The following is a 26,251-nucleotide window of genomic DNA, read 5'->3' on the forward strand; positions in this document are numbered from 1 at the left end:
GAAACCAAATCATGGGGCTGCTGCTTCCCAGGGACTGTCCAGAAGAGGTGGGTGAGCTGCTCTGGCCCTTGAATGACCAATTCCCACTTTCTCCCACCACCCCAAAAGCAGGTTTTATGAGGAATTCACCACCTTGCACATGGCTACAGCCTCTGCAGAACATGTTGTTTAAACAAGGGACAATTGTTTGGCATTTGTGAGAAATGTGGCCAAGCCCCTTAAGAAAATGCTGTTTGGAATCATGCTGATGCATCATCCTCTTGCCACAGTATTTTTAGAGATATCTGTAACTATCTTTACAGGGTAGGAAAAAAAAAATCCCACTTTGGCCACCATGGGCACATGTCAAGGGAAAGCAACCACACAGGCACCATAATATGATGAATATGCAGCAAGTGCTGGTTCCCTTTTGCTGTAAAACAGAGGGAGCAGACACACAGAGCATTTGGATCCAGATCTTCTTCCTCCAGGTACTGACTTTAAACACTTTGCAACAGCTAAAGCAGCACAAGGATTCCACATTCAGTTCTGAACTTCTCTCTAACCTTTGTGGTGGCATTAGCATAAGGCAAGGAGACATATTTTGACTCCCATCTGTGCAAATCCTCCCCGTGCTGCAGAATCAACATTCTGTCAACCAATTATTTTATGCTGTATCACAGCACCGGGGTGTGGGGGGGAGAGATGAGGGGGAATCATCACACCTACAATCAAAAGAGCAAGGTTTTGCAACATAGCATGTACTAAAGATGTCTGTCTTAAGTCAAACTAGCAGCCATATTTTATTCAAGAAGCATGTAAACAAATCTGGCACATTCATTATAAAAAAATTGTGTACCTAGCATGTTCATCACATTTCAGATATTCCATTCCTCCCTCCCCACTGAGCTCCATGGAGACAAGTCAATCAGAGTTAACCATCTGGTAATCCTTAGCCCAGGCTGTGCAGCTGCTACCTACCATTTTTAATCAGGGCTATGTCTTCCATTCATGCTAAATAGGAGGCATGAACAGCTGCTTGGCCAACACTTTCAAGCAAGCACTCTCTCTCTCTCTCTTTAGTATTCCTGGCTTCTCTTCCTTTCAGCTTTACATTTTGCCCATGTTTTATGAGTATTCACTTTAAAAAAAAAAGTAATTGTGAAACAAGAGGAAAATGCTTCTGGTCATTAAATCTTTAGAGAGTATATCTGCTCTAAACAAGTTCCTGGGGGACACAGAGTCCATCACAGTCTCTGATTTTAGAAAATAAAAATTATCGTGTCCATGGAAATACCTTTTTTGTTTTTTGTTTTTAACCTACAGATCCCTGCAGAATGGTTCTCCATTGCACATTTCAGGTGGAGAAGCTTTAAGCATGTGGGAGGTAAGATAAATTTAAATGAAGAATATATGGATTAATTTTTAAAGTGGGCACAGTAATTCCCTAGCTTAGGGAAGGTTTCCTGCAAGCTTTCCTGTATCCCAGCACCCCAGCAGAAGCCTCCCTGACTCCAGGAGATGCAGGGGAAGGGCACGTGCCAAAATCACCCCCAAATCAGGCTGTCTCACCTCCCTTGCTCAGTTCCAGAGGATATGCTTCCCTGTGAACATTGCCTTAAGCTCCTCCCATCATCCAAAACACTTTGGGAATTATTTTTGTAGGAAATCCAACTGAATGGCAACCAAATCTTTTCCAGAGATCAAAATGCTCCAGCACAGCAGTATCTCAGCTGCAACTGCTCCAAAAAGCAGCGTGTGTCCTGCCCAGGTGATGGGTACCAGCCCAGCTCCATGCTGGGCACACACACTCATCCCTCATTCCCTGCCTTGGATGCGTCCACAGCCATGACTGTAAATCTCTTACCACAGAAACAGGAGAAAAATAAACTCCAATCCACTGCCAGTGGCAGATTTGCTGCAAAGTCAGGGAGATGGGTCATGACCATGGTGATGCCACCTGGTAGGAATGACTCAGAGAGCACTGGTACCTGGCCCAGAAAGATTTCCTGGATTTTGTGGGGGCAGACCCCAAGGTTGGTTTAGGCCAACTCCTCCAGCATAGATGCTTCTGTAGAACATGTTTTTACATGTTTTTTTCCTGAAATCCTTCAGCCATGAGATGTTTTACATATATACTGGTCTTCCAGAAAAGTAGAATCTTGGGAACATGGAAATCACCCATTGCCTCCATACTCTGTGCAACGATAGTCACAATTTATACCCCAGCAGTGTTAGAGAATGTTTTAACCCTGCAGAACATCGTTACTTGCTCCACCTACCAACAGACAAAACCAACATAAAGATCATACTGAAAATAATAATGATAATTTAAAAAAAAATCCATAATGATATAGATGTTAGAAAACATGGTCTTTATTAATGACATGTCACTGGGGATGTAAAATTTTGCATGGCATAATCAATTAGTTTTCCTGAACAGAAAATAAACAGAGGATATTTTCAGTACACAAGAGTGCATAAGGGTTAATGCAATCATGCATTCCTCCGAGCCCACCATGAATTCAGCATTTAACTTCCATGAATTTGCCACAAGTAAAAAAACCAAAGAAATAAGTTATATGACAGGATGGTGTTTCATCTTGTGGAGGGAAAATTCCTCCAAAACACAAACATGTCAGAGCAAATTTTAAGAGAAAAATAGCCTAGAATTATGGTAGAAGGACCCTGTGAAAAAATAGCTCTAGGATAATGAGTGCCATCAAATCGATAAGGTCCACTTCTCCTTATGGCCTCTATACACATATACACAGAAAATTACTGCAAACATTCTGCTTTAATGGCATTTTAGTTTTTCATCAGAGATAAAAACAGCCTTTGCTGTATCTAAATGTGCAGGCTCACTTCAACTCTTGCAGCAATCAGAGTGAATTGGAAGAATAAAATATTCTATGTTAGCCCTTCTGGGAAGACTTATTTCAACCAAAAAAATCCTCCTCATGAGTGATGGACCAATGCATGTACATCCCTAGGCAATGATCAGGCAGTGAAAATGGGGCAAGAGAGGTGTGGAAAAAGACAGACAGTGAAAAGCACAAGTGCAGATGATTTCTTGACTGGAAAAATAATGCATAAAAGAGTGGAACAGTACTCTGCCACAAACCAACCCAATTAAAGTGGAGCCATGGGCTGTACATATTAAACTGGCCTTTGCTGTCTTCTCCTTGTAGGTGAATATTCCTAGTCTGCAAATCCTGTATATGTTCTCAGATAACCTCTGATGCACCCTCCCCCTTGTGCATCCTTCCACGCTACAGAAGTGCATACAATTTAAATTTAGGATACAAAACACAGTAAAAGCCAATCACAAATTTACATACACTAACCAAAGGTGGCACCAAACTGGAGGAGTATTAAAAACCATGAGAGACATCTCATTTTATGGCACTTGCTCTGATTGTGCCAGCTGCTCTACGGGCAACACTGAGAACAGCAATGCACTTCCAGAGGTCATGATGAGGCAGAAACTCAGGCTCAGCAACTCTTACACAAACTAGCACAAGCCAAAACAGTGCAGGAAACACCTTCTGTGACTGAAGTGAAGCTCAAGAGATGTCCTCAGTCACTGTAATGTTACAAAGCCAAGCTTTAAAGCCAAAACACTCTTATGAATTATCCTAAGCAGCAATGCTCGTGCTGGCCAGTGGTTGTTGCTTCTGATGACTGCTACAAAAAAAGGGACGTATTTTCTGACCTGGAACCATTTCCTCCCCCAAGCCCTTGACTTCACTGCTACAAAATGAGGCAAGGGATGAAGTAGCCCTTTACCCAGCCAGGGATGTCTCCTGCAATTGGGAAAAGCTCATGGCACTCAAACCCCTTGACAGGCAAGTGAAATTAGTGAAGTACCATTAATCCTCACAGCAATTAATTCACTATGGAGCAAGCCCTGGACAGACACACATCCACCACTGCAAAGATTCAGAATGGCTCTGTGCTTTCACACTTGCACACAATGTGCACCCCTACCCCACATTTTAAAAAGTCCAGTGTGCTAATACAGGATGTGCTGGGATGCTGAGCCCCAAACCCATGCAATGAGGGGTTTAGTTGTGGAAGGGTTTGGATTTAATAATCCAACAGATTTTTGGCATAAAGTAATACCTTCTCTTTGATAAAAATCCAATTTCTACAGAACATGGTCACAATAAAGATTGCATTCCTCCCCTAGATTTACTCCCCAGAAACCCCAGCCAATTCTCAACCTGCCAGATGTGAGCTGTAATAATGGCGGTGGTGGTGATGATTTTGTTTTCTCCCCTCCCCACCAAGTATACTAGTTATGAAACAGACTGAAAGACTGAAAGGGAATTTCAGCATCTTTAATTCAGAAAACAGAATGAACTAGAAATCTGGAAAAATAACTTGTGACTAATATGCAGATTTTATCAGCTTGTAGATCGGAAGCCACAGTTTGCTGGAAGTTGACTCCTTTTCTCCTAATTTGCCTCAGATGAAAAAGGCACTTGTGTTCTCTCTCTAAGTGAATACTTGAATACTTCACCTCAATGCCTTTTGCAGCATATGCTCAAGCTTGCAGTTACTATTGATAGAATGGGAAAGAATGACAATTCTCAAGATTTCATAAAAATTCTTCTTAACCCAAATAGCTGCAGAATTTAATTTATAATTCAGATATTTACACTCAAAAATCAGTCCTGAAACCTTCTCTTGCAACACTCCTACCATAGATGGAATTTAATTTTAATAAAAGCTGCAAGGATGTGTGTTCAGACTGTGGCCTCACCAGAGCCTGTCATGAAAGGTGGTGATGACCATAGAACAGTAGAAGTGTTCAGACTATTTTAGGCCAAATGCCCAGTGGGATATCTGAAAACTGCTAATTTGGAAGAGGATAGACACATAATTTTAGAGTGGGAAGTGTGCTCTGTGGTCATTAGCTGAAATCCTGGGAACATCCACGTGATGAGCAGAGGAAGCTGCTTTAGCTGGAGGGCAGAGACTGGGGGAGCAAAGTCTCACAAGGGAAGAACAACCAAGCTCCTGTGTCCAGCATTTTTTGAACCCACCAGTCCCAGTGCTGAGGCACCATAAGGTGAAGTCATCAATCATAATCTGCAAAAGGGGCAAAAACCTCTCTCATACAGATTACTCCTGCAGGATCAGACTCTTAACCACACCACAGGTTTGTGCAGCAGTGGAATCCTTGGTTTTCTCCATCCTAAAACCCACACACGTCAGAGGGTCTGTGACAGGAGGGACGTGCCCTTACAGACCACTACCCCTGTCTCAGGTGTCAGGGCAGCTCTGGGAGTTTGGAGGAGAAACCAAAGGAGATGGTGCATCTGGAACCTGCTCTGTTCCTCCCCTCTGACCCCACAGCCACACCTCAGGAGAGGAGATGGACAACAATGTACAATGCCCATTTCCCTGTGTTTCTACTGCTCTGACTGGAGAATTTGCGAAGGCAATTCTACTAAAAATTGGTAACTATGCCAAGCTTTGACCCATCAGTGTACAACAGAATACAACTCTGATTTTCATGCTCTTAGGCATGCAATAAACTAAAGGCACCACAACTAGGAGGTACATGCAGATAACTGTAGGAATGCCCTTGGTACAGTTCAGGACTACAACTGTGAATTACATCTGGAAACAAAATGTCCATTTCCTAGTTTTTTTCCTAAAACATCATGGTATTGATAGAGGCAGGTACAGGAGCTCACACAATCTCTTAGACAAGCGACTAAAGCTAACAAAATACGTATGCCTGGGTAAGCAACATGATACTGTCATTTAGCTAACAGCCCTACAAATGAGAATCTAACACTAAAAATGTATTCCTGAGGGGTGTGAAGATACATGAACTCCTTGATGCTCTTCACAATCCATTATCAGCTACATAATGGCAGGCCATAATACCCAAATCCTCAGCATCAAAGATCAAAGTCATGATATGCAGCCATAATCAATTTTAATTATAACAATCACCCTGTGAACAGGTCAGGAGCTAATTGGATCAATAACTGAATTTCCAACAAGTGAAACAAGCTGCATATTCAGCAGCCCATGGCCACAGAAAGAGTGTGTTCTCAGCATTATTGGGCAAGATCACTGAAATTGGCTGGGGCTGCAGATCCCAGCACTGCCAGCCCTCTGCATCCCAAAGGCTCACTGCAAAGGGCAAGCCTTTCAGAGTGGCTGCACAGCTACGTACCCACCACGGAGGTCTTCATTATAATCGATATTTGAAGCATAAAACATTCAACAGCAGGATATTTTAACTCCTAAAACCAGTCAATTATGTTTGCTGAATTAGCCTGTGTGATTGAGTTGGTGAGTGCACTGAAGGAATAAGAGTGAAACAAAAGCTCTGTTTAAAATAGGTCGCTCCTTTAGAAAATTTTGTAATTACACACTGCAAACACATTTGCATGTTCAATGAGTAGTACATGTTTCTTGTGATGAGAGAGCCTGGAAGAGCTTAATCAAAGTCTAGCTTATCAGCAAAGGCTAATTGGCTTCCATAGCACATCATCCATCAGAATCTAGCATTAGTGCAAGCTTCGCCAACCATTAGTTGGCAGAAAATCCCAATTTATTTTGATAACAGAGGTCTTACCTCCAGGGGTTTCCATGACCACATAATCAGGTGGTGCATCAGTGGCCCAGCCCATGCCCTCCAGTCAGCATCACCCAGTTAATCAACTCAACAGCCAGGGAAGATGGGAACCGACCATGATGCAGAGTAATTTGGGAAGAAAGAAAGGTACAAGGGTGATAGATAATGAGTTGGAATCCTTTTCTTTTAAGAAAGAGTGCAAGATAGAAACTAATTAATAAACTGCCATGAGTTAAGCAACCCAAATAGGCAAAATAATGATGGACTGAAGTTTTCCCTACAGCAAGCTGTCATCTCAGTTTGTGAACTGTGAGGCTGATTTCCCCAGCGTTATGCAAAGAAATGGCCCTTTTTTCTTGTATTTAGACTTCATACTTCAGCTACTGAGTCTTCTTTACACTAAGTTGGGTTTGCAGGCGAGGAATAAACCCAAGCCTTCTATTCCTGGGTGTGATCTGCCTATGCAAAAATCTGGAATTATTTTAGGGAAGCACATCTTAGTACTTCCAGACTTGTATTTCCACCACCACAACACATGACTACAAATGACAAAATCTAAAGAAAGTCAGACCTTAAGGAAGGCAGAGGCTGAAGATTCATTTATTAATGTAACACTTCATCTGAAATCATCTTACATCTGTGTCACAGCTTGAAATTCTTCTAATCAACCTAGTAGAAAGTATCACAAGATGCTATTGGCTTGGTGCAAGACAACAGCAAGGAGATAGAGCCAGAATTTCCTGCCATTCCAAACCTTGTATGCAGGAAACATTATTGCCATTTCAATCCAGTGACTAATTCAAGGGTGAAGAATCAGGTCCTGCCAGGATCACCTGTAATCATCTTGTGGCTGCAGCCAAATTCTGCCTGATTTGGAGTCTCACACCGTGATCAAAAAGGCAATGGGACAGCTCTGTATTACAGATTCATCAGTACAGCACTTATTACTGAGAACCTGGGCTAATTAGCACTGCCTCACTGGCAGCATACACTGAGATCCAACCCATCCCCTCCCCATGGCACTGCCTGGTGCTGGGCTGGTCCTGCAGCTCACCCAGAGCTGGCCAAGCCCTGCTGGGGTGAAATGGGCACAAGCCCCAATTGCGCTCGTCATTCACATCACCCAGCTACAAAACTCAACTGCAACGGTTAAACACAAGCAAAACAACCTCATTTTGTGCTTCAGAAGGCCAACTGAGAGTCCTCTCACCATCCATAAATCCAAGAGCAAGACCTGGGCGATTAGGACCGCGTGTTTCCTAGGTGATAAGCCTTTCATTTTTCTGAAAGACATTTGAAATAGAGCATAGGAAGATTAATCCTCCCCAGAGAAGGGAGAGTTCACTGACTAATTTCTCTTGCATTTAGATGTAATAATTAGGCCTATTGATTCTTCTGCTTTGTTCTTTACCATTATAATGAAATAATTAAGACAACTTCAAGGAAGTACTTGAAAGCTCATTTCACTTTGTCTTCTCAAACGTGGGCCACCTAACACTTACGTGCACACTCAAAGGGAAAAGCAAAGGTGGACTCTTGCCTTATTTATCTCCATAATTCATCAGGCATCAACTTCAGGCAGCAAAGTGCTGCCTCAGGCTGCACTCCATTTGCTGCCTATCATGACTATGAACAGCAACACAAATGAGATCCATCTGGTGCAACCAGGACACACATTGCTCTGCTAAGCTCTCACAGCAGCTTGTTATCAAGGGGGACTGGAGGGAGGCTGACCCCCTCCAAGAGTTATGAAGAAAAAGAAAGCAATGCTTGTAATTCCCCCTGAAGAGCCTCATGGTAGCGTTCTTACAAAACATTACGCAAATGTTATTTCCAGTTCAAATTTTTTTTAGGATTCTTGGAAGATAATGGTAAAGTGTCTACACTGAAGAGCACTCATGATCTCTCCAATCTCTCAGAGAGCAGCACAAGCAGGTTTTTCAAGCACAAGTATGACACTATCCATGAAGGACTCAGTCTTTGCATCCACAGGAGGAAAATGTTGCACAAATGGTTTGGGGGCTTCCTGGTGGTGCTCAGGGATGTAAAGCTTGGCTGAATGGATCAGGGTCTGAGCAGTGTGCACTGTGCACATCTGCATGGCTACTCAGGGAGTGCTGAAACTGGCACAATTATGAGAAGGATGAATGAAGATATTAAACATGCAAAAAGTTCTGAGAAAAGCCACTTAAACTGAAAAGGATTTTCTCATTTCTAATTCAACATTACTAATTCAGCTGATAAGAGTTCTCTGATCTCTCCAGCATGCCTCAGATTTAAACAATTTTAGGCATTTTTGTATTAAATAGCCTTTCAAATATTAATCTTGTAAAAACAGAGGGAAATGCATATGCATTTTAAAACATGTTTGCTTCACGAATACCACTAAAGCAGGCTGATACAAAACCATGGTCTCACTACCCCTGAGGGGCAAAGGCAATGACTGAAAAGAAAGAGCTCACTCCTCCAAAATGCAGATATGCTGCCCTGGAATATGACACCACATGTGTTAGATGGGGATGAGTGTTTGGGTCCAAAGAGAGCACAGAACTTTCCAGCAGTGGGGCATTCACTGCAGATGCGATTGAGCACTGGAGTATCCTGGCCCAGAATTGACATCGCAGACTTCTCCAATTGACATCACAGACTTCTCCACATTTTGCTCCTCATGCAAAGCCCACCCAGCCCCTCGTGGCTGATGTAGCTCTGGCACAGTGTGAGCTGTTAATGTTTAATAGGCCTCTCCTGCACCCAGTGGTCACTGTGACAGCAGGGAACCAATGTTTATGATTCAACACTTCAAACAGAAATCTTAGATGCGGCTACCTCTCAACAGGAGGAAACATCTGAAGAATGTGTTTTTCTGATATTTTTACTTCCTGAGAAATGAAGGGTGCTTTCTGTATGACTCACATCCATGTTTTTTCACTTGCGATATTTTTAAACTCTATGAGATCCAGCACTGATTGGAATGCAAAAAGTGTGACTTTCCTCCCGTCCTACCCCAAAGGGCCTTTCAGCCAGGGACAGGTGACAGCAGGAACTGGGAGCAGGTCATCTCCAGGTTTACAATGGGGGCAGAAAGCTTAAAAGAAACAGCTTTAGAATTGATGAATGTCAGCCATATGTGAAAGCTTAAAGGTTTGATGAAAAAGAAGTACACAGACTTCTTTCCTATGAGAACATAATGTGTATTTGAAAACAAACAGAAAAACTCATCCAGAATAAAGGCTCCTTTCTCTCCTCTCCAGCCAAAAATATCCTTACAGTGTAGATGAGAGATAAATTTTTTAAAAAATTCAGTTAATTAAATACATAATTCAAAGAGATATCCTCATGACAAGTGATCCAATGCAGACTGTTTACATGAATTTCCTCTCACTGCACATTCCTTCCCAAATTCTGCATGCTTATATTAGGGCATCATGGAGAAACCCACACCTGTCCTAGCTGCACCCAGACTGCAGATATAAATTGTCCAGTCCTCAAAGAATCAAAATATGTAAATGATAAGAGTTTCAATGCTTTGACACTGCTCCCCAGAGTCCAGCTTCTCTTTCAGCTTGGAGAAGGCTGAAGGGCTCCTTGCTGGACCAAGGCTCACCATAAAATCTCGTTGGCTGGGCTAAAATGTCTTTAGCATCAGGCCAATGTAAATGCTGCCCTTCTTTAAGTACAGTTTATTTCCTTTAAAACCCCATTCAAGAGACCTAAATGCCAGCCTCAAGCTCAGACACAAGTAAGCATTCAAAGGAAATTCACGGGCAAGGTTTTGCTCTGGGCAGAAAGATTTTGCTAATGGTTTCACAAAACTTTTTTTTTCTCCACAGGAGCAAAAAAGCAGAAGAAAGTTGAGGCAGAAGAACCATACAAGCAGTCAGAACAGCAATAAAACCTGGAAACTCAAAGGTAAGAAAGGGGTTTCTGCCCAGTCAGGGGGCAGGTGGCTGCAGATGCTCACAGGATGCACACCAGGCTCCTCGGTACTGCCAGTGTGAATAAATAAGAGTGAATCACCAAATCATCTGAAGAAACTCCTTTTAAAAGGAATAACCTGCCAAGGACTGAAAACCTGACTAATGATTAAGATCAAAAGGGGTAACATCAACACAGAAACCTATTCAGTCTACACAAAAATGTCTCCAGCTCTCCAAGTGACAGGGAACACACTGTTTGCTTAGCAGCAACACAGAGCTGTACAAAATACAGAGTTTAAATGCATTTCCATTCAGATAAGTTATCTCTTCCCCTCCCCACCAGCAGCTTTTAAAAGATTCATCTTGAACTTACAGCACTGGAGGGTTTTTTCTTCTCAGATTTTTAATTCACTGGCACCACAAAGACCTTTAGCAATTTACAGTGTGAAGAGCACTTTCTCCTCAGACTGCCCTGCTTTGAGTCGGTTTGTACAGTGGTTACCTCATTACTTACATTGCATTACACAGGGGCAAATGCAGCAGGCACTGCTCTCTGCAGCAGATGTGCCCCAGGCCAGCACCAGCCAGATGTTTCCAGGGCCCCACATCAGGAGCAGGAGCTGGGCTGCTTTACCCCAGCTGCCCTCTTACCTTCCTTCCAGCCTGAAAGTAAATCAGAGTAACTGCAGAGGACACAGCCACACCAGCAGGCTACTCTAATCAAAGTGTTGCAATTAGCAAAATAAAACAAAAACAAAAACAACAAACCAAACAGAAAAAAAACCGAACAACAACAAACCACCAAGCCAGCAAACCAAAAACCCCAAACCTATTGGAGACACCATAACTGGGAGACACCCAAATTCTGCTGAACTGCAGAAGGAACACTAGAGGAACCAGAATATATTTCTTCCTGCCTGTTGTCATGATGGTCTCAGCTGTTTGTCCTCCTGTAAGTCAGAGGGATGCAAGCCAGGTTCCTCAAACTCTCATGCCAAACTCCCTCCATGTAGTTTTGGTGATAGTTCCATCAGGGGTAGAACAAAATATTAAAGGTTTAGCAACTGTGACCAACCAATACACAAAGTTTTCGCCCTGCCACTCATTTACTGACAACAAAATGGCACCTGGGCCAGAAAATCCCACGGGTTTTCTTTAGACATGTTCAAAGCAGAGCATTCCCACATCTTCTTGCCTGATTGCTGCTTCTGTGAGATGTCTCTTTCATAAACACTTCCCATCTCTACATGCTCTACATTGGCTTTAAATATCACAGATAAATACAGGTGGTAAAAATCAGAATAGACTGCACGAATCTCACCTTCCTCTTTGAAGGCACCTGTGCTTTCTTGGTGGGGTAGTGAGCTGCTGCAATGCCAGGAGGCCAGTCCATAGGAATACGTGACCACTATATGTGGCATGTAGAATCTGATTTTTCTGCATACCACCATATGGAACAGAATCTCAGCGGCATCAAACGTTTACCTAAACTCCATTAATGTCTTCTGCAAGCCAATATTTATAGCATACACACCAGTAGCTGCTGTCAGAGTGTGTATAAATGTTAAACTGAACTGTTAAAGAAACATAATGACAGATGTAGAGATGCTGAAGAGTGCAATCTATTCTAATTTATGATAATTTATTTCCATCATCTGGAGCCCTATTCAGAAGAGAAAGCTGAATGCATCCCAAAGCGCATCATGGGGTGGAGTGTAAAAATCCCCAGAAAAAAAAATAAAAATTCTCTTTTAAACGAAGCAAGAATACTCTTGTCCTAAAACCCAGGACATGCTTAGCAATCTTTCTGTGCAGAAGCAATACAGATGTGGGGTACTCAAGCCCTGCCTCTTGGCAGCCCAGTGACACACGGGTTTCAGTGCAATTTGGGAATAGCTGGGAACTGTTTGTCCCATGAGAGATGTCTGATCACTGCTGAGTCACTACTTTTGGGGGACTGAGCTGCACAATGAACATTTATGAGCTCTGTCAGAGCCCCTCCAGCTGCACGAACAAAGCTGCACCCATGGGTGGCCAGCACTAATGAGCACACAAATTTGAAGAGGGAAAAAGCCATTTTTAGAAATGACTGAACTATGCCATGGTGAGCTGCATGGCAGAAAGAGCTTTTCAATTTGATTTCTCAGCAACACAAGCTGTGCTGGATCAGTTCTGCCATGAGACCCGAATTCCATCTCCATCATTCTGCTGTGAAAGCCATGGTGGAGAGGATGAAAAAAAGAGAAAAGACAAAAAAGCAGTGACAGCATTGGTCCCTGCAGTGGGGACCACCGCTGGGACATGGGCAAGGAGCTGATTTTCATGGCATCATCCCTGCCTGGGAAGCAGCAGTGGCAGGAGGCTCGTACCCCGTGGCACAGCCAGCATCCCCTGCATATGTCAGCGCACTGTGGAGCCAGCTCCTGCTGCCTGCCAGGGCCTCACAATCTGGACAGGCACAGATTCTGTGCTGGAACAGGCGCCCTCTCACCGAGCTGCCTGCCACGAGTGACAGGCTGCCACCGCAGCCCCGGGACCACGCAGCAAAACACGGGGGCTCGGGAGTGCTGCTGATCTGCTGAGGGGACTGGGCTGCCCTGCACAGCTCTGAACAACTCCACAGTCAGCCAGAAAAAGGGCAAGGCACACAGTACATGCATAGTCTACAGCACCAGCGTGCACTCGTGGACTTACACATCAGATGACAATTTTCAACAATTTTCAGATTATAATTTTCTGCATTTTAGACTCACTTGTTGTTTCCCAAAAGAGTTGTCATCTCTCAAAAAAAAAAAAAAATCTTGAGTTTTCTAAGTGCCAGTGCTAAGTGCTTGCAACATCTACCCTGGGAACACCAGCGCTGTGCCTTCAGTGAGTTTGGGTTGGCTTCTCACTCTGTGCCTGCTCTGGAAATCAGGTGCCACAGCCAGACCAAATCATTCCAATGGGCAAAAGGGTCCCATCACTGACTCCTCCAGAACTGAGCCTGGGGCACCTCAGTGAGGTGTGCAGAGGAGGAGAATACAACCATTTCTGTAGAGAGTATCTCTTTATAGAAATATTTTGTCTTGAAATATTGTAGTTTCTGTCACAAATATTTCTCCATTCATGATCTCACCAAAGCCCTAGTTTTGAAAGGAAATTGAGATTAAGAATTATTTTTCCCTCACATAAATGAGATTTCTTTTCCCAAAGCAGCTCTACCAATGACTCCCTTTGATGTAGCAATGACAGCTTCTTCACTGACATTTTAGGTACAACCCAAATCACAGAGGACAAATACTCCACATGATCCTTAATCACCTGCCCCAGCCTATAATCCACAAGGAAACTCCTTCCAATACCTTTCCTGCTGCTCTGTGCCTGGCTGCAAGGAAAGCCAGCTGCCTGCCAAATGCTCCCAAACTGGGCACTTGGCTGGGATTAATCGATGGATGTGCCCAATATACAACACACAGCATTGCTTCTGCCCTCTGACTGAAAAATCAAAGTTTATTAATTATTCCACCTGAAATTAAATTCCTTTCACAATAAAATCTTCATTCTTGGCATCAACCCTCTCAATGAGTAATTCCATCATTCTTGTAGCACCGCTCACAGAAGATTAAAAAATGGAGTGAATATGTTTAGAGAGAAACTCTACTGAGGCACACTTGTGAGTAATCCCTCTGTCCACATGCCCGTGGGTCACCACTTGGAAAAGGCAGCCTGCAATGCACTCAGCACTTGGCAGTGAGCAGCTTTTGCACTTTTATCCACCCTCAAATGCATCCTTGCATCTGCGTGAAAGATTAGAACAAAATGCTGCAACGACAAAACAGCACGCACCATGTGCATCAGCTCACCAAGATCAAAGGCACACAGCAGCAAAGAATTTAATTAAAATGTTAAAATTAAACAGGAAGGCATCCATTGTTTAATTTTTTGGCAGGCATCTCCTTTCAAACCGGGTCCCAATTCCATCCCAGCATGCTGACTGCCCCTGGAGATGGCAATCCGGAGAGCCCTGCCGGATTTATCAGCCGCTGAATTCGGCGGTGGGGGAATCCCACGCTTGCTTTGGCTTTCAAGCACAGTCCCTAAAAACCACTAAGAGAAACTGAAACTCAGCTTCAAAGGATAATTGTTGCTATATACATATTGTGCAGTAATAAGCCAATTTCCAGTATCAAGCCTAAGCCCCCTGGGCTGGGCACAAGATACACCCAAGAGCATCATTCCCCTTTCAGTCCCAGCAGGGAGGCATGACCTTGCCATGTTCAACCACTTCCCTCCATACAAAGGCTGTTTGAAATGGGGCAAAAAGCTGATGCAAAGTGGTGTTTTGTGTGCAACATGACCTTTGTGTGGGGAGTAGGGGCACACAACAATGGGGTTTTAGACTTGCATGCATGCAGATGGGGGCCTTGTCTTGTTTGGTTTTGCTTTGAGCATACCTCCAGCACACAGCCAGGGAGTAGATTATTCTGAAAATAGTTCAAGCAATGCTCAAGTTTGCTTGTTCAATAACTGTAAGATATTTCATGGCTTCCTGGGGTATTTTGGGCTGAATGCTTAAGGCAGCCATAGACCATACAGCCCACCTCAGGGAGGCTGAACCAAGAAGCCAGATGTCTCCTTGGTTTTTGGGAACCTAGAAAGGAAGATTTTGCTACTTCTTTAATACTGTTGGGGATGCTAGAGAGGCTTTTCACCTAATATGAAGACTGTCAGATGCAGTGTCAAACATGGGGCCCCAACACAAGCACCCAACATGTACATGACAAAGGATTTGAGCTGGGGCTTATCACTTCTAGGCAAACATACTTTGTATTTGCATCACCTGAGAAATTACACAGGAGGGCAGAGCATTAACATCAGGAAAAGAGAAGACTGAGGACAAACACAATAAACTTCTCTTAGAAATTCAAAGAGCTGCTATAGAGCTGTTACTATAAATTCCTGATGTATCAATGATCTTGCTGATGTTGGTTAGCATTTCATTTTGAAATCTTCTGGGCAGAATTTCACCCTCAATACTTCAGAGTTTTGAGTACTTCTGGTGAATATTCAGTCAGGCTGTTCACAGCAGGCTCTGGTACTTCTCATAGAATAAAGATCAAGTTGACAGGTTGGGACTTTTGCAAGAGTCAAATCAGATTTATTTCTGACAGCAGGTCTGAGATTGTTCATCTCTCCACTGAAAATGGATAAAACTTCATTAAAATCTTCCTGCTTCAGTTTTTCTCCTGCTTCCTTAACACTACCTCCCTCCTGCACATTTTAGTGACTAGGATGGGGTCTTCTTATCAAGGTGCGTTCTCCAATCCAGCAAAAGCTCCCTGTGTCATGTCTGAGCACTGAAAACATCCTCACCAGCTTCTGCCTTGCAATGGCCCTGCCAAACTGGGCTGAACATCTGCACCAGCACTGATCCAGGCCCTGGAGCCCCAGAGCTCCCCACAGTGTTTGTCCCAAGCCTCAGGCTGCAGCACTTGCTGCTCCCCACAGTACTTGTTCAGCAGCTCCCACAGGCTCTGCCTCTAACACAGCCTTCTCCCAGATGCTAAGGCATTCTGGAAAAGGCACAGACAGAACAGCTTGCTCAGAGAAACACAATTATCCCTCCATTAGAACATTAGGGAAAAAAAACAAAAAAGGAAAGGTAAAACAATAAAGGGCAATGAGCACATTACTTCAGCTTTTCCTGGGTCATGCCCCTACCCCTCTGCTTTAAGGGCCAAAGCTGACATTCATCCTGTGAGACCTTTCTTCTTTGCTCTCAACACTGAGGTTCATAACATTTGCTTCATGCCACAGATGGCTGCTCATCTGGAAAACCCTCTCTCCTTAGGGGCCACACCAGTCTAATCCTCTGCTGATCCTCCTCCCCTGGCAGCATTATGAAAATGCTTCACCACAGCAGAGCCCAGGCTGTCCAACACAAGACTCTGCTCCCTCCCACCACAACCAACCTCTGAGCCTGACCCACAGGAGCTCTCTCTCCCTACACCATCCATTCCAGCTGAGCACTTGTGTGCTCAAATGAGTGCAAATGCCCCATCCAAAAATCTGGAGCATGCACTCAGGGATGTGCCTGCATCTATAGGCTGCTAATGACACAACACCTAGTACTTTTGTTTATATAAAATATTCTTAGAGAATGCTTCCTTGCTTCAATAAATATTATATATCAAAGCCTTTCAATGACATAAATTAAATCTACAATTATAATAATTGGAATTCCCATAATTTTATGTGATTTAGGACTTCCCTTAAGAATGGGAAGCACTATTAGCTTTTATAACTGAGTGAAGTATTCAGAATGGGAAGACAATGCTCCCAGACACAAACCTGAGAAGTCTCTATCACAACCAGAAGATAAAACTGTGCAAATTAAAGGAAAAGCTTACAGTTTGCCTATATTCAGTATTCTTTTGCTTTTGCCAAAAAGCAAGCAAGCTGTCACCTTAGCAACAATGTCACACTTTGCAGCCCATATGCCACTTTGAACAAACACCTTAAACACAGCATCTCCACACTGTATATATATGCCTTTCTGTAATGTTCTAAACAGCACTCTGTAGACTCCCCTGGGAGTAAAATCCATGAAGACCCCTCTGGCAGCTGCTGGGCTGGACAGACAGCCAGCCAAGTGGTGTTTTCCACACTGCACCCCAGGCCCATACTACAAAGCATTTTTACTCAGTGCCCAAGGGGAAAGCTGGGCTTGCAGAGGTGCAGCTTTGTCTTCCAGAGCCAGTCCTGTGCAGAGCCCAGGGTCACCTCTGTCTGCCTCTCCTCTTCCCCTGCTCAGGACAAGGTCCCGTCCCCCGGAGCAGAATGGAGAACTTCACCAAGCAACACCTCCTGCCCCTTGGGACCACACACAGTGCCATGAATGCAGGTTAAACTAGAGACCTGAGCATCCAAATGATAAAAAGGGCTTTATCAGAAGCATCTCCAAGCCTGTCCTCTCCCAACTGCAACATCTGAATCCAGAGATGTCAACATGCAGGGCTTTTACCCGGAGCTCCAATTATGCAGATGCTGATTTACAGGAGTGATGACTGAAACATCGCCCTCATAAAAATTGTCAAGGAGACTTTGCCGGGTTTGTCTAATAGCAGAACCCTCTATCTGCACACATCTTATTGCTAGTTTGAAAGTCAGATCATTTTTGTTCTTCTTTTCATAGAAACCTGGTTTGCATATATAATCAAATTTAGCATTAATGAGTCTCTTTTCTCATCTTCTATTCCTAATGCTTCAAACAGCCACGCTTGGATAAGAGCAGCCATTGAAATGGCCTGCCATGAGATTTCACCAGTTTCTCCCAGGAACTTCCACAACAGCAGCATGAAACTCCAAAAAGTTCTGCTCCTTGAGCCCTGTCTCTCAACCATATGAGCTAATCCTACATAATTATTTTATACCAGGTCACACTCTGGGCTGTTTGAGAAACATCAGGATTTAAATGAACTATTAGCTGACCTTTTAAAATCAGCTCTTCCGTGATCGCAGCATGGTCCTAAAATGGAAAATGGTAGGCATTTTCCAGATGAAGGATGTCATTTATTTGCAATGTGGTCGGGCACTGCTGACCTTTTCTCTTCCCCTGTATCAGCATTTGTACCGTTTTAACAGCAACTTGCTGATAAGCACAGTTCTCAGTTTCCAACCAGATATGCATGCAGATAATGATGGATGTGAACAGCAAAGCAGTCAGCTCTCTGCAGACTGCATAAAACACGGGACCACAAGGCAGATTTCCTGTTCTTTCAGTTCTGTTCTGGGTTTTCAAGAGCTCCCATCTTTTTCTGCTACCTTGATCTAAAACCGTATCTTTTATCAAAGCCAGAGGTCTCAGAATCATGAGACTCACAGTAGTTGAGATTTTAGGACCACAAGGTAGGCACTGCCAGTGCTTGTGCTGCCTTGATGCCAGTCCCACTGGCAGAGTGACATTTGGCTTCCACATCTGCTTCAGTGAGACTACAAAAACCTCTCAGATCCTTCCTGTTGCACACCTGATGTCTAACAGCAAAATCCACTTCGTGGACTCTTCCTAATAAAAATAACTCGTCTGACAGAGTTCCCTGCCTGCAGATTACCCCAATAAGTCCTCAGAGTTGCAGGCCCAAAGCCAAGGACAAACGAAGCCTGTTCCCAGGGCTCAGGGCTCCTGGATGCTCACACATCTTGTTGGTTCATCGTGGCAATTTTTGCCTGCCCAGAGCTGCAGTGTATTTTGCATGCATTATGCTAAGCTGCCTATAAGAAATCATCCAATTAATGACAGCTTACAGAGAAGGGTTAGTTACACGGTAATTACCTTTCTAATATTAAAATACCATAGAAATGGATTTACATTTCTTGATTTAGTGGCACATGTTTTACTGACCTGACAATACACATACAAGACCATTGAGGCAGCAACTGGGACCCAGTTCACAAGAACAGCTAAGTACTTACATCCCCAGGCGGACATCAAAAGACTTGGTAATACATTTTTAACATGTGTATGTGCTTCTTACACAGCAAGATGGATGGACCCAGCACTAAATGCAACATCTGATCCTGGCATTGTATAAGCAAAATCACCAGGCAATAAGAAATATTTCTATTTTTAAAGGCTTTTCTTTCAATAAAGGCTTTTCTTCTCTATGTTCTTTCAATGCAGAGAAGATCAAATACTCAACTCTTCCACTCTGCATCCATGAGGAGCATTAAGCTTCAGCAAGATAAACCTGCTCCACCAACTTAGTGTCTGCCCATACCAGAGTAGCCAGCAGCCTTCTGGTTAAGCAAAAACCAAACACATATATGCAAATATGATGAAGAGTCTCAAACAGCTATAAAACATCTCAGGCCAATAATACATTAGACAGACCAAACTACTAATCACACATGCTTCATGGAAGCATTACATTCTTATTTCTTTCCCGTTTATTTTCAGCATCTCAAGATATCTAGGCTTTTCTGGGGCACACTTGAAAGCATGCATCTACTTATGTCCATTCATATGCATGCAAATATAATCCAACAAAAGCACTCCACGGCCAGATGAGCAATCAGCACTAGGACAAAAGACAAGACTTATTATCAGTCTTTCAAGATTCAGCTTCCCTCTGCCTTCTGAACACACATCTGTGTGCAAGGCAGGAGGTGCTAACCCTTTCAGAATCTATACCATCAAAGCAAGCTTGACAACAGCCTGGCCTTTCTCCTGGCTCACCAGTCAAGTGATCACAGCGTGGAGGCAAAGCAAGGTTAGCTCAGTCCATGTGCACCACACACAGATTTTTCAAACAATCTTCATCCAATTCCCCCCAGAGATTTGTTGTCCGATGTTTTGGAACTCTTTGGAACATCCCATGGAGATGCTCATGAGCAGCAATGAAAGTCAGTCATGCAAGGCCTGCAATGTATTTTTTTTTTTTTTGCATAAAGGCAAGAAATAAAACAACTCAGACACGTTTGAGTTCCCTGAACATCCTAACATTCACTTCCAAGTTGTCCTATTAAGAAAAGCCATAGTGTCCACAAAATTTGTCCTGTAACATAAATGATTCACAAGTACCCTGATAAAAGCTGCACTGGCTTACACAAAGTTGCAGCCTGGCCTTTGTGCCAAAAATACCCCCTGCCCATTGTAATCCAGACACAGCTGCAAGTTGGTGGAGATGGGAGCTCCCTGCAAGGTATTTTAAAACACCAACCTATAGAAAACCATCAAGGCAATCACAGCATCTCCTGACTGGCACAACGGTGGAGTTTCTGCATCCTGCTATTTATGGAGGAATACAGGAAAGACATTATGGACATTTATGGAGGAACACAGAGAAAGACATTATGGACGGCACTGCAGCTCTTGTTACTTTACAGGAAATCGACAAGTATCAGGTTGCTTTGGGTTTGCAGAAGGAAAGTTGTTTGTTGTAATTCACAATGTAATTAAACATACACACCCACACACCACACCACCACCCATGCCCCCTCTGGCCCCCACAGCCTAGGGATACAAAGTTCCCATTTGTACAAAAATATTTTTCCAGTAACAGCCCGAGTACAGCAGGTAGCTCCTATACCCATCACATTGCCTTGCTTTTAACTTAATTTCCTCTTCTAGGGCTCCAGAGAGGCAGCAAGTGCAAAACAAATAGACCGAAAGTGACAAACTTGCTGGTCTTGCTCACTTTTTGCAGACCCCAATAAAAGCAGTCTAAACACATCCAGAGAGTCACAGGACTGAAATTAATCCAGGGAGATGAATGAAGGTATTTCTTCTCTTCCTTCCTTCCTTATTCATTATTGTCAGGTGCACGAATAAGAGAGTTATTTTTCAAATGAAGTTGTAAGAGTGTTTGTGACATTGCTACTGGTTGTAGTGCCACAGTGGATTATCTGAGAAATAAGCTTCAGAAGAACATTCTTCTCATGCAAAGATCTGTGGAGTAACAGCCAAGGGACTGAAGATGAGCAAGAACAAATACAGCTTTTATACAGCTCTTCCCTGCCCCCAGCACATGCCATGAGTTGACTCAAGCTGGAAACACCCAGGCCTCACCCAGTGCAGCTGTGTGCATTTTTCCAAGTTCATATTTGTGATCCACATGCTTTATTGCCAAGGTAGAGTTCAAAAAATGCAACTCTTGCATAATTGCTACAAGTTGGTTTCTTGGTTTTTCTTCCTCTTAACCTTTCCCAGGCCTGAGCCAGTGTTGTTTCTTAATGGCTTCTAAATGCAATTTCTTAAAATTGATTTAAAAAGATTAAAATAAGATTACAGTGTACATAGGAAATACAAATGAAAACAAATTACAGTGCTATGAATATTCAGAAGAATCAGCCTTATCTCAGCAGCTTCTCTCTGGGTGTTAGGTGACCATCAAAGTAGGAAATTGAGAACGTCAGATAAGGTCCCTGTTCCTCGGGACAGAAGTCCATGTCTGAGCCAGATGACAGGAAAACTAAAATCTGCATACCTGAAGATTAATTCTGCAGCAGTTACAGTTTCCCATCTGAGGAACCCCCAAGCTATTTCAGTTGCCTCCAGACCCACAAATGTGTGCACCCACAAACACAGGGATTTCAGCAGCAGTGGTTCAGGAATAAAGGATGTGCTCACCCCAGAGCCACTGTGAGCCACCCCAAACAACGAGAGTGAGAATTCAAGGCTGGGCTGCATGGACAAGCTGAGGACATTTTCAGGCTGCACCACCTCCACCCTCGCAGCCTTCCCAAGGAACTCCCACAGCTCTGCCATCTGTGCTGCAGCACCACAGAGCCTCCCCCCCAGGCACGAGAGCCACCCAACGCCCAGCACCACTGCGTCACCAGCCGGGCCATGAACTTTATTCCCTGGCAGATGCAATCTAGGACTCAAGTGGGAGGTGATAAGGGTGTAATTTAACTGCTCTGATCAAGTGCAACAAGGTCTGTGAGGCTGCTGGGGGACATGGGAGGGGACACAGAATTGACTGGAGCATTTGGTCTTTTGAGTGTTTAAGGTTTAAAATTATGGCTAGGCTGATAAAAGGGGTCTGAGGGAGAGGTGGACAGTTAGCTGGGACTGGAAATGGTAGAGAGAGGTGGACAGCAGTTTGGAGGCATGGTGAGAAGAGAAGAAAGATGGGAGAGTAAGATTAATTGAATAGAGATGGAATTCCAGTAATCCAAAAAGCCTTTCAAGTATATTAAAAAAAAAAATAAGGACTTCCACACTGTGAAATACCATAAACTAAACAGTGCTTAATTCTACTTACACATACATGTCAAATGGATAGAAAGTAACTTCTCAGATCATCTTAAATGTTACCACACTCTGCACCCTTTTCCTGTACTCCCTTATTTGCCAAGGGCTGTCCCACTCTGGCCGTGTCAGAGAGCTCCGTGCACACACGGCCGCGTGTGCTGCTGTGTACACACACAGGCAACGTGCACTTGCAGCAGCCAGAGCAGCTCCACTTGTGCCTTCCAACCGTGACAAAGGCAGCTTTTATATTTGGCTGTTGGAAGAAGTTACAGACCCAGGAAAGTGCCAAGAGAAGAGTTCCCACTCGCTGTCCCAAGGATGCCAACACACTGGCTGGGGCGGGGACAATTTTCCCGATGGATGGCACAGCCCATGCCCATCAGCCCAGAGTCCTCCCCAGCAGGGCTCGCTTCCCAAGCCCCATCAGACATAGCCTCATCAGGCAGGCAGCCAAAAGGCCACGCTCCCAGCAGCTATTTGCCATAGAACAGCTTTGCTCCTGTTCTTCTGCCCCGCAGTGAGCGCTGCAGAGTGGCTGAAGCACCCTCAGACCAGCACCTGGGGCTCAGCCCTGCATGTCCTAACTTCTCCTTGAGGCAGGAGCAGCAGGGCTGGGTGGGTTTGCAGAGCTCTGGGCAAAGAACACGAGGGACCTTGTCCATCCACTGCCATGTGCAGGTGACCCACTCTGGGGCCACCCTGTCCAGGGCTGTGGCCCCACCACATCACCACTGCCCAACTCCACAGGACCTGATGCTTCAAGGTGCCCAGCGGGGAAGAGGAGCTGCTTCTGGTGAGCAGGGACAGAGTCTGGGGTGAGCAGCTGCCCCCAGCACACCAAAACACCCCCTCAGAGGCACCCTGGCCGGGCTGCACGTTGCAGGTGCCAACATGTGGATAAACACACCCGCACAGGGATGCGCCCCCCAAAATACACGCCTTACATAATTCCCCAGCCAGTCGGCGTTAGGGGAATGTGATTAATCCTCCATGACATGTTCTGAACTTTCCGTTCAGAGAGGCTCTCTGCTCCCGCAGACCTACCGGCGATGGATGTCATTTGACCTGCAGACTTCACTACGAATGAGCATCAGAGCAACACACAGTGACATTGCTCCGCACACCAATTATCTGCCTCCTTCCCCGCTCGGCCCAGAGACAAGTTTGCTAAACGCATAACGAGGATTTTATTTTCCTCGCTGCTTTTTTTTTTTTTTTTTAATTCGTTTACAGCCAGCACACGGATAGCGGGGGGGTCACCCACAAACCCAGCGCTGTAGGACGCGAGTCCCCGTCCCCATCCCCCGTGTCCCCGTCCCTCCGCCCGGCCCAGCTCCCACCTGTTCCGCCGTGCGCGCACTTCGGCCACAGCCCCCCCAAACCCCTCCGAGCGCGGCACTCACCCACTCGAGCACCCTGAGGAAGGCCAGCGGCTCCTTCACCACGCGGAAAGTGCCGGCGGAGGCGAGCTGCGGGCAGGGAGAGACGGAGAGAGGGGTCAGCCCCGCGCCCGCTCCGCGCTGCCCGCGGCGCAGCCCGCCCGCCCCTCACCCGCGGCGCCCCGCGTACCTGGTCCACCGCCTCCATGGCGCCGCAGCCCCGCGGAGCGGAGCCGAGCGGAGCCCAGCGGAGCCTCCCGCCCGCCGCCAGCCGGGATGCGCGGCGCTGCCCCCGCGCAGGCCGGGCGGAGCAGCCGGGCGGGGCCCGCGCCCCCCGCGCCGCCCCGCGGAGCCGCCCCGGCCCCGGCCCCCGCCCGCTGCCCCCAACGGGCCGCCCCGGCCGCCGCCGCTCCCGCGCTTCCGATAGCCGCGTTGGCCTTCTGGGAATCTGCGTTAATTTTTTGTTGTTTTGTTTTTTAAATTTTTATTTCTGGAGGAAAGCATCAGGAATTTTTTTGTTTTTGTTTTTGTTTTTTTTTTTTTTAAAGAGAGAAAACAAACTGCCTCCTGAGCGCGCGCACATAACTATTAATATTTAAGGGATGGCCCCCCCTGCCCTGCGTGCTTCCATCCTCCCAGCCCCTCCCGGGACGGACTCGCTCTTCTCCCCCGCGGCCGCAGGGTTGCAGCTCTGCGCTCTCAGCCCTCGCTCCCTCCCGCTTTTTCGAGCATTTCCTTGACAGCAGAACAGCGATTTCTGCCTTGCTGTTGTCCTGGCCTCATTTCCCAGCAGAGCCTTAACAGTTCTAATGCATCCCGGGTGGCACAGCCCGGCAGGAATGGAGGTTCCCTGTGTCCATCCACGCTCTCCGACAGCATTCCCAGCTCCCTGTGGCATTTAAACAGCACTGCGAGGATTTTGCGATGGAGCAAATTCCTGCCCCAGTAAGGGCTCGGGACACAAATCTATCAACCCGTTTAAGAGCACAACAACCTCTAAACTGAGACCCCGAATCTGCAAATATTTGCACATCCAACTTCCCTGCCACCCTGATAACCAGTTGTGCCACCAGAAGGACACCAGTGCTCAAATAGGATTTCGGCCATAAGTAGGTCAGAGATGTGCCTAAAAAATACCTGAAGCTTTTATTCCCTGGAAGGAATCGGCCATCTGCAAAAGTTGAATAAGTCAATTAGTTTTGACCAAACTGCATCTCTATTATGAAATCCCCAAACAATAATCTAAATGCACTCTTGGAGTAAACAAGATGGGGAGGAGGGGGGTGGGATGGGAGTCAGGAAAAGATTAATTTATGAAGTTTCTACTGGAACTTGAGGCCGTCGATTTTGTGTCAAAATCACAGATCTGGAACAAACTCAGCTGAAGTCTGGCAGCAGTGGGAGTGGGTCCAGATTTTTAAAAATTTAAATAAATTTTTTTTAACCATACCAAAACAGCTTTCAGGTCAGAATTACATTTAATTTTTTTTTCAATTAAAAATTCTTGCATTTTCTGTACTCCTTTTTACCCTTGGAGGAAAAAAAAAGGAAAAGAAAATGGATAATTTGCCTTACTAAATATTATCAGATATGCTTTTATTTATTTATTTATATAACATCCTCTAGGAAGTATGAAACACTTCTCAGCAATTCTAGGAACTGCCTGCTGGCGGCCCAGTGCTGTGGGAGGCAGAGTCCCCTCACGGAGGCAGAAGGACAGAGCATCCATAAATCTCCAAGATGCACAAGCAGGCAGGGATGCACAATCATCATTCTGACTTCCAGCCAGAACTTCTCCCACTGGTACAGAGATGCAGAGCCAGGTCACTGCAAGCCACCTGCCTCCAGTTCTCATGCCTGAAGAAGAAATTATCATGGAATATCCTGTGTTGGAAGCGACCCACAAGGATCATTGAGTGTGAATTAGCCTGGTCCCCAAGAGTAGCAGGGTAACCATTCTCCCTCCTGCAGGGATTTTCAGCTCTGGTGTCTGGTATTCCCACCAACAAAGCCCTTGGCTGTGGGAAGTTTCATCACTTGCTGTTTACTGTGACTCTCATGTGCTGTTTCCTTTAATAGGTTTCTTTCATGGAGAGACTTACAGCTGTGGATGTATTGAAACAGTTCAAAAACCTCCTGAGAGATTGAAAAAAAATGCTGAAACATTTAGTAAAGGCATAACTTAGCAGTAGAGTGGGGAAGATGTTAAGAATATTTTTTTTCTTTAATTTTATCAGTCGTGTATTGGAAAAAAAAAATCTGCCCCATCTCCATTGACTGCCACAGAGAACTGGAAGCCTAATTCACTAACCCTTTATTAATTACCTCCAATTAGAACCCTGAGATTTTAGTAGCACTTGAACTTCAATTTTCAAAAATTGTCAAAAAAGGAAAACAAATGAAAATGCTCCTAAAACCTTTACTACTGGGATGATTTCCCCCACTGTTCTCTAGGTCAGCACACTTGGGTTTTCAGCAGATACAGGAGCTCCCTCATGATGTTTTGGGGGGATTTTTCTCATTCCCTCTCCACCATTCCAGCTGTGTTTCACTTGGTGCTCCTCAGTGCTTGGCCATCCTCACCTCAGCTCCCCCACTGGCTGGAAATCCTTGCAGAACCACGGCAGGAACGTAT

At 44.9% G+C, this 26,251-nt stretch overlaps 1 protein-coding gene across 1 annotated transcript in view; it reads right to left on the bottom strand.

The window, feature by feature from the left end:
- The window catches only part of SYNPR (synaptoporin), a 97,753-nt gene extending 73,793 nt beyond the window's left edge, over positions 1 to 23,960 (bottom strand). The window contains exons 1-2 of the mRNA XM_064724057.1: positions 23,807 to 23,960; positions 23,641 to 23,706 (exon numbers count right to left, since the gene is read on the bottom strand). Coding sequence (XP_064580127.1) covers positions 23,641 to 23,706; positions 23,807 to 23,824 — 84 coding nt within the window. The 5' untranslated portion in view covers positions 23,825 to 23,960. The remainder of the gene's footprint in view (positions 1 to 23,640; positions 23,707 to 23,806) is intronic.
- Positions 23,961 to 26,251: the final 2,291 nt, after the last annotated feature.

Source organism: Zonotrichia leucophrys, chromosome 12 (genome assembly GCF_028769735.1).
Source record: "Zonotrichia leucophrys gambelii isolate GWCS_2022_RI chromosome 12, RI_Zleu_2.0, whole genome shotgun sequence".
NCBI classification, from domain to species: domain Eukaryota; kingdom Metazoa; phylum Chordata; class Aves; order Passeriformes; family Passerellidae; genus Zonotrichia; species Zonotrichia leucophrys.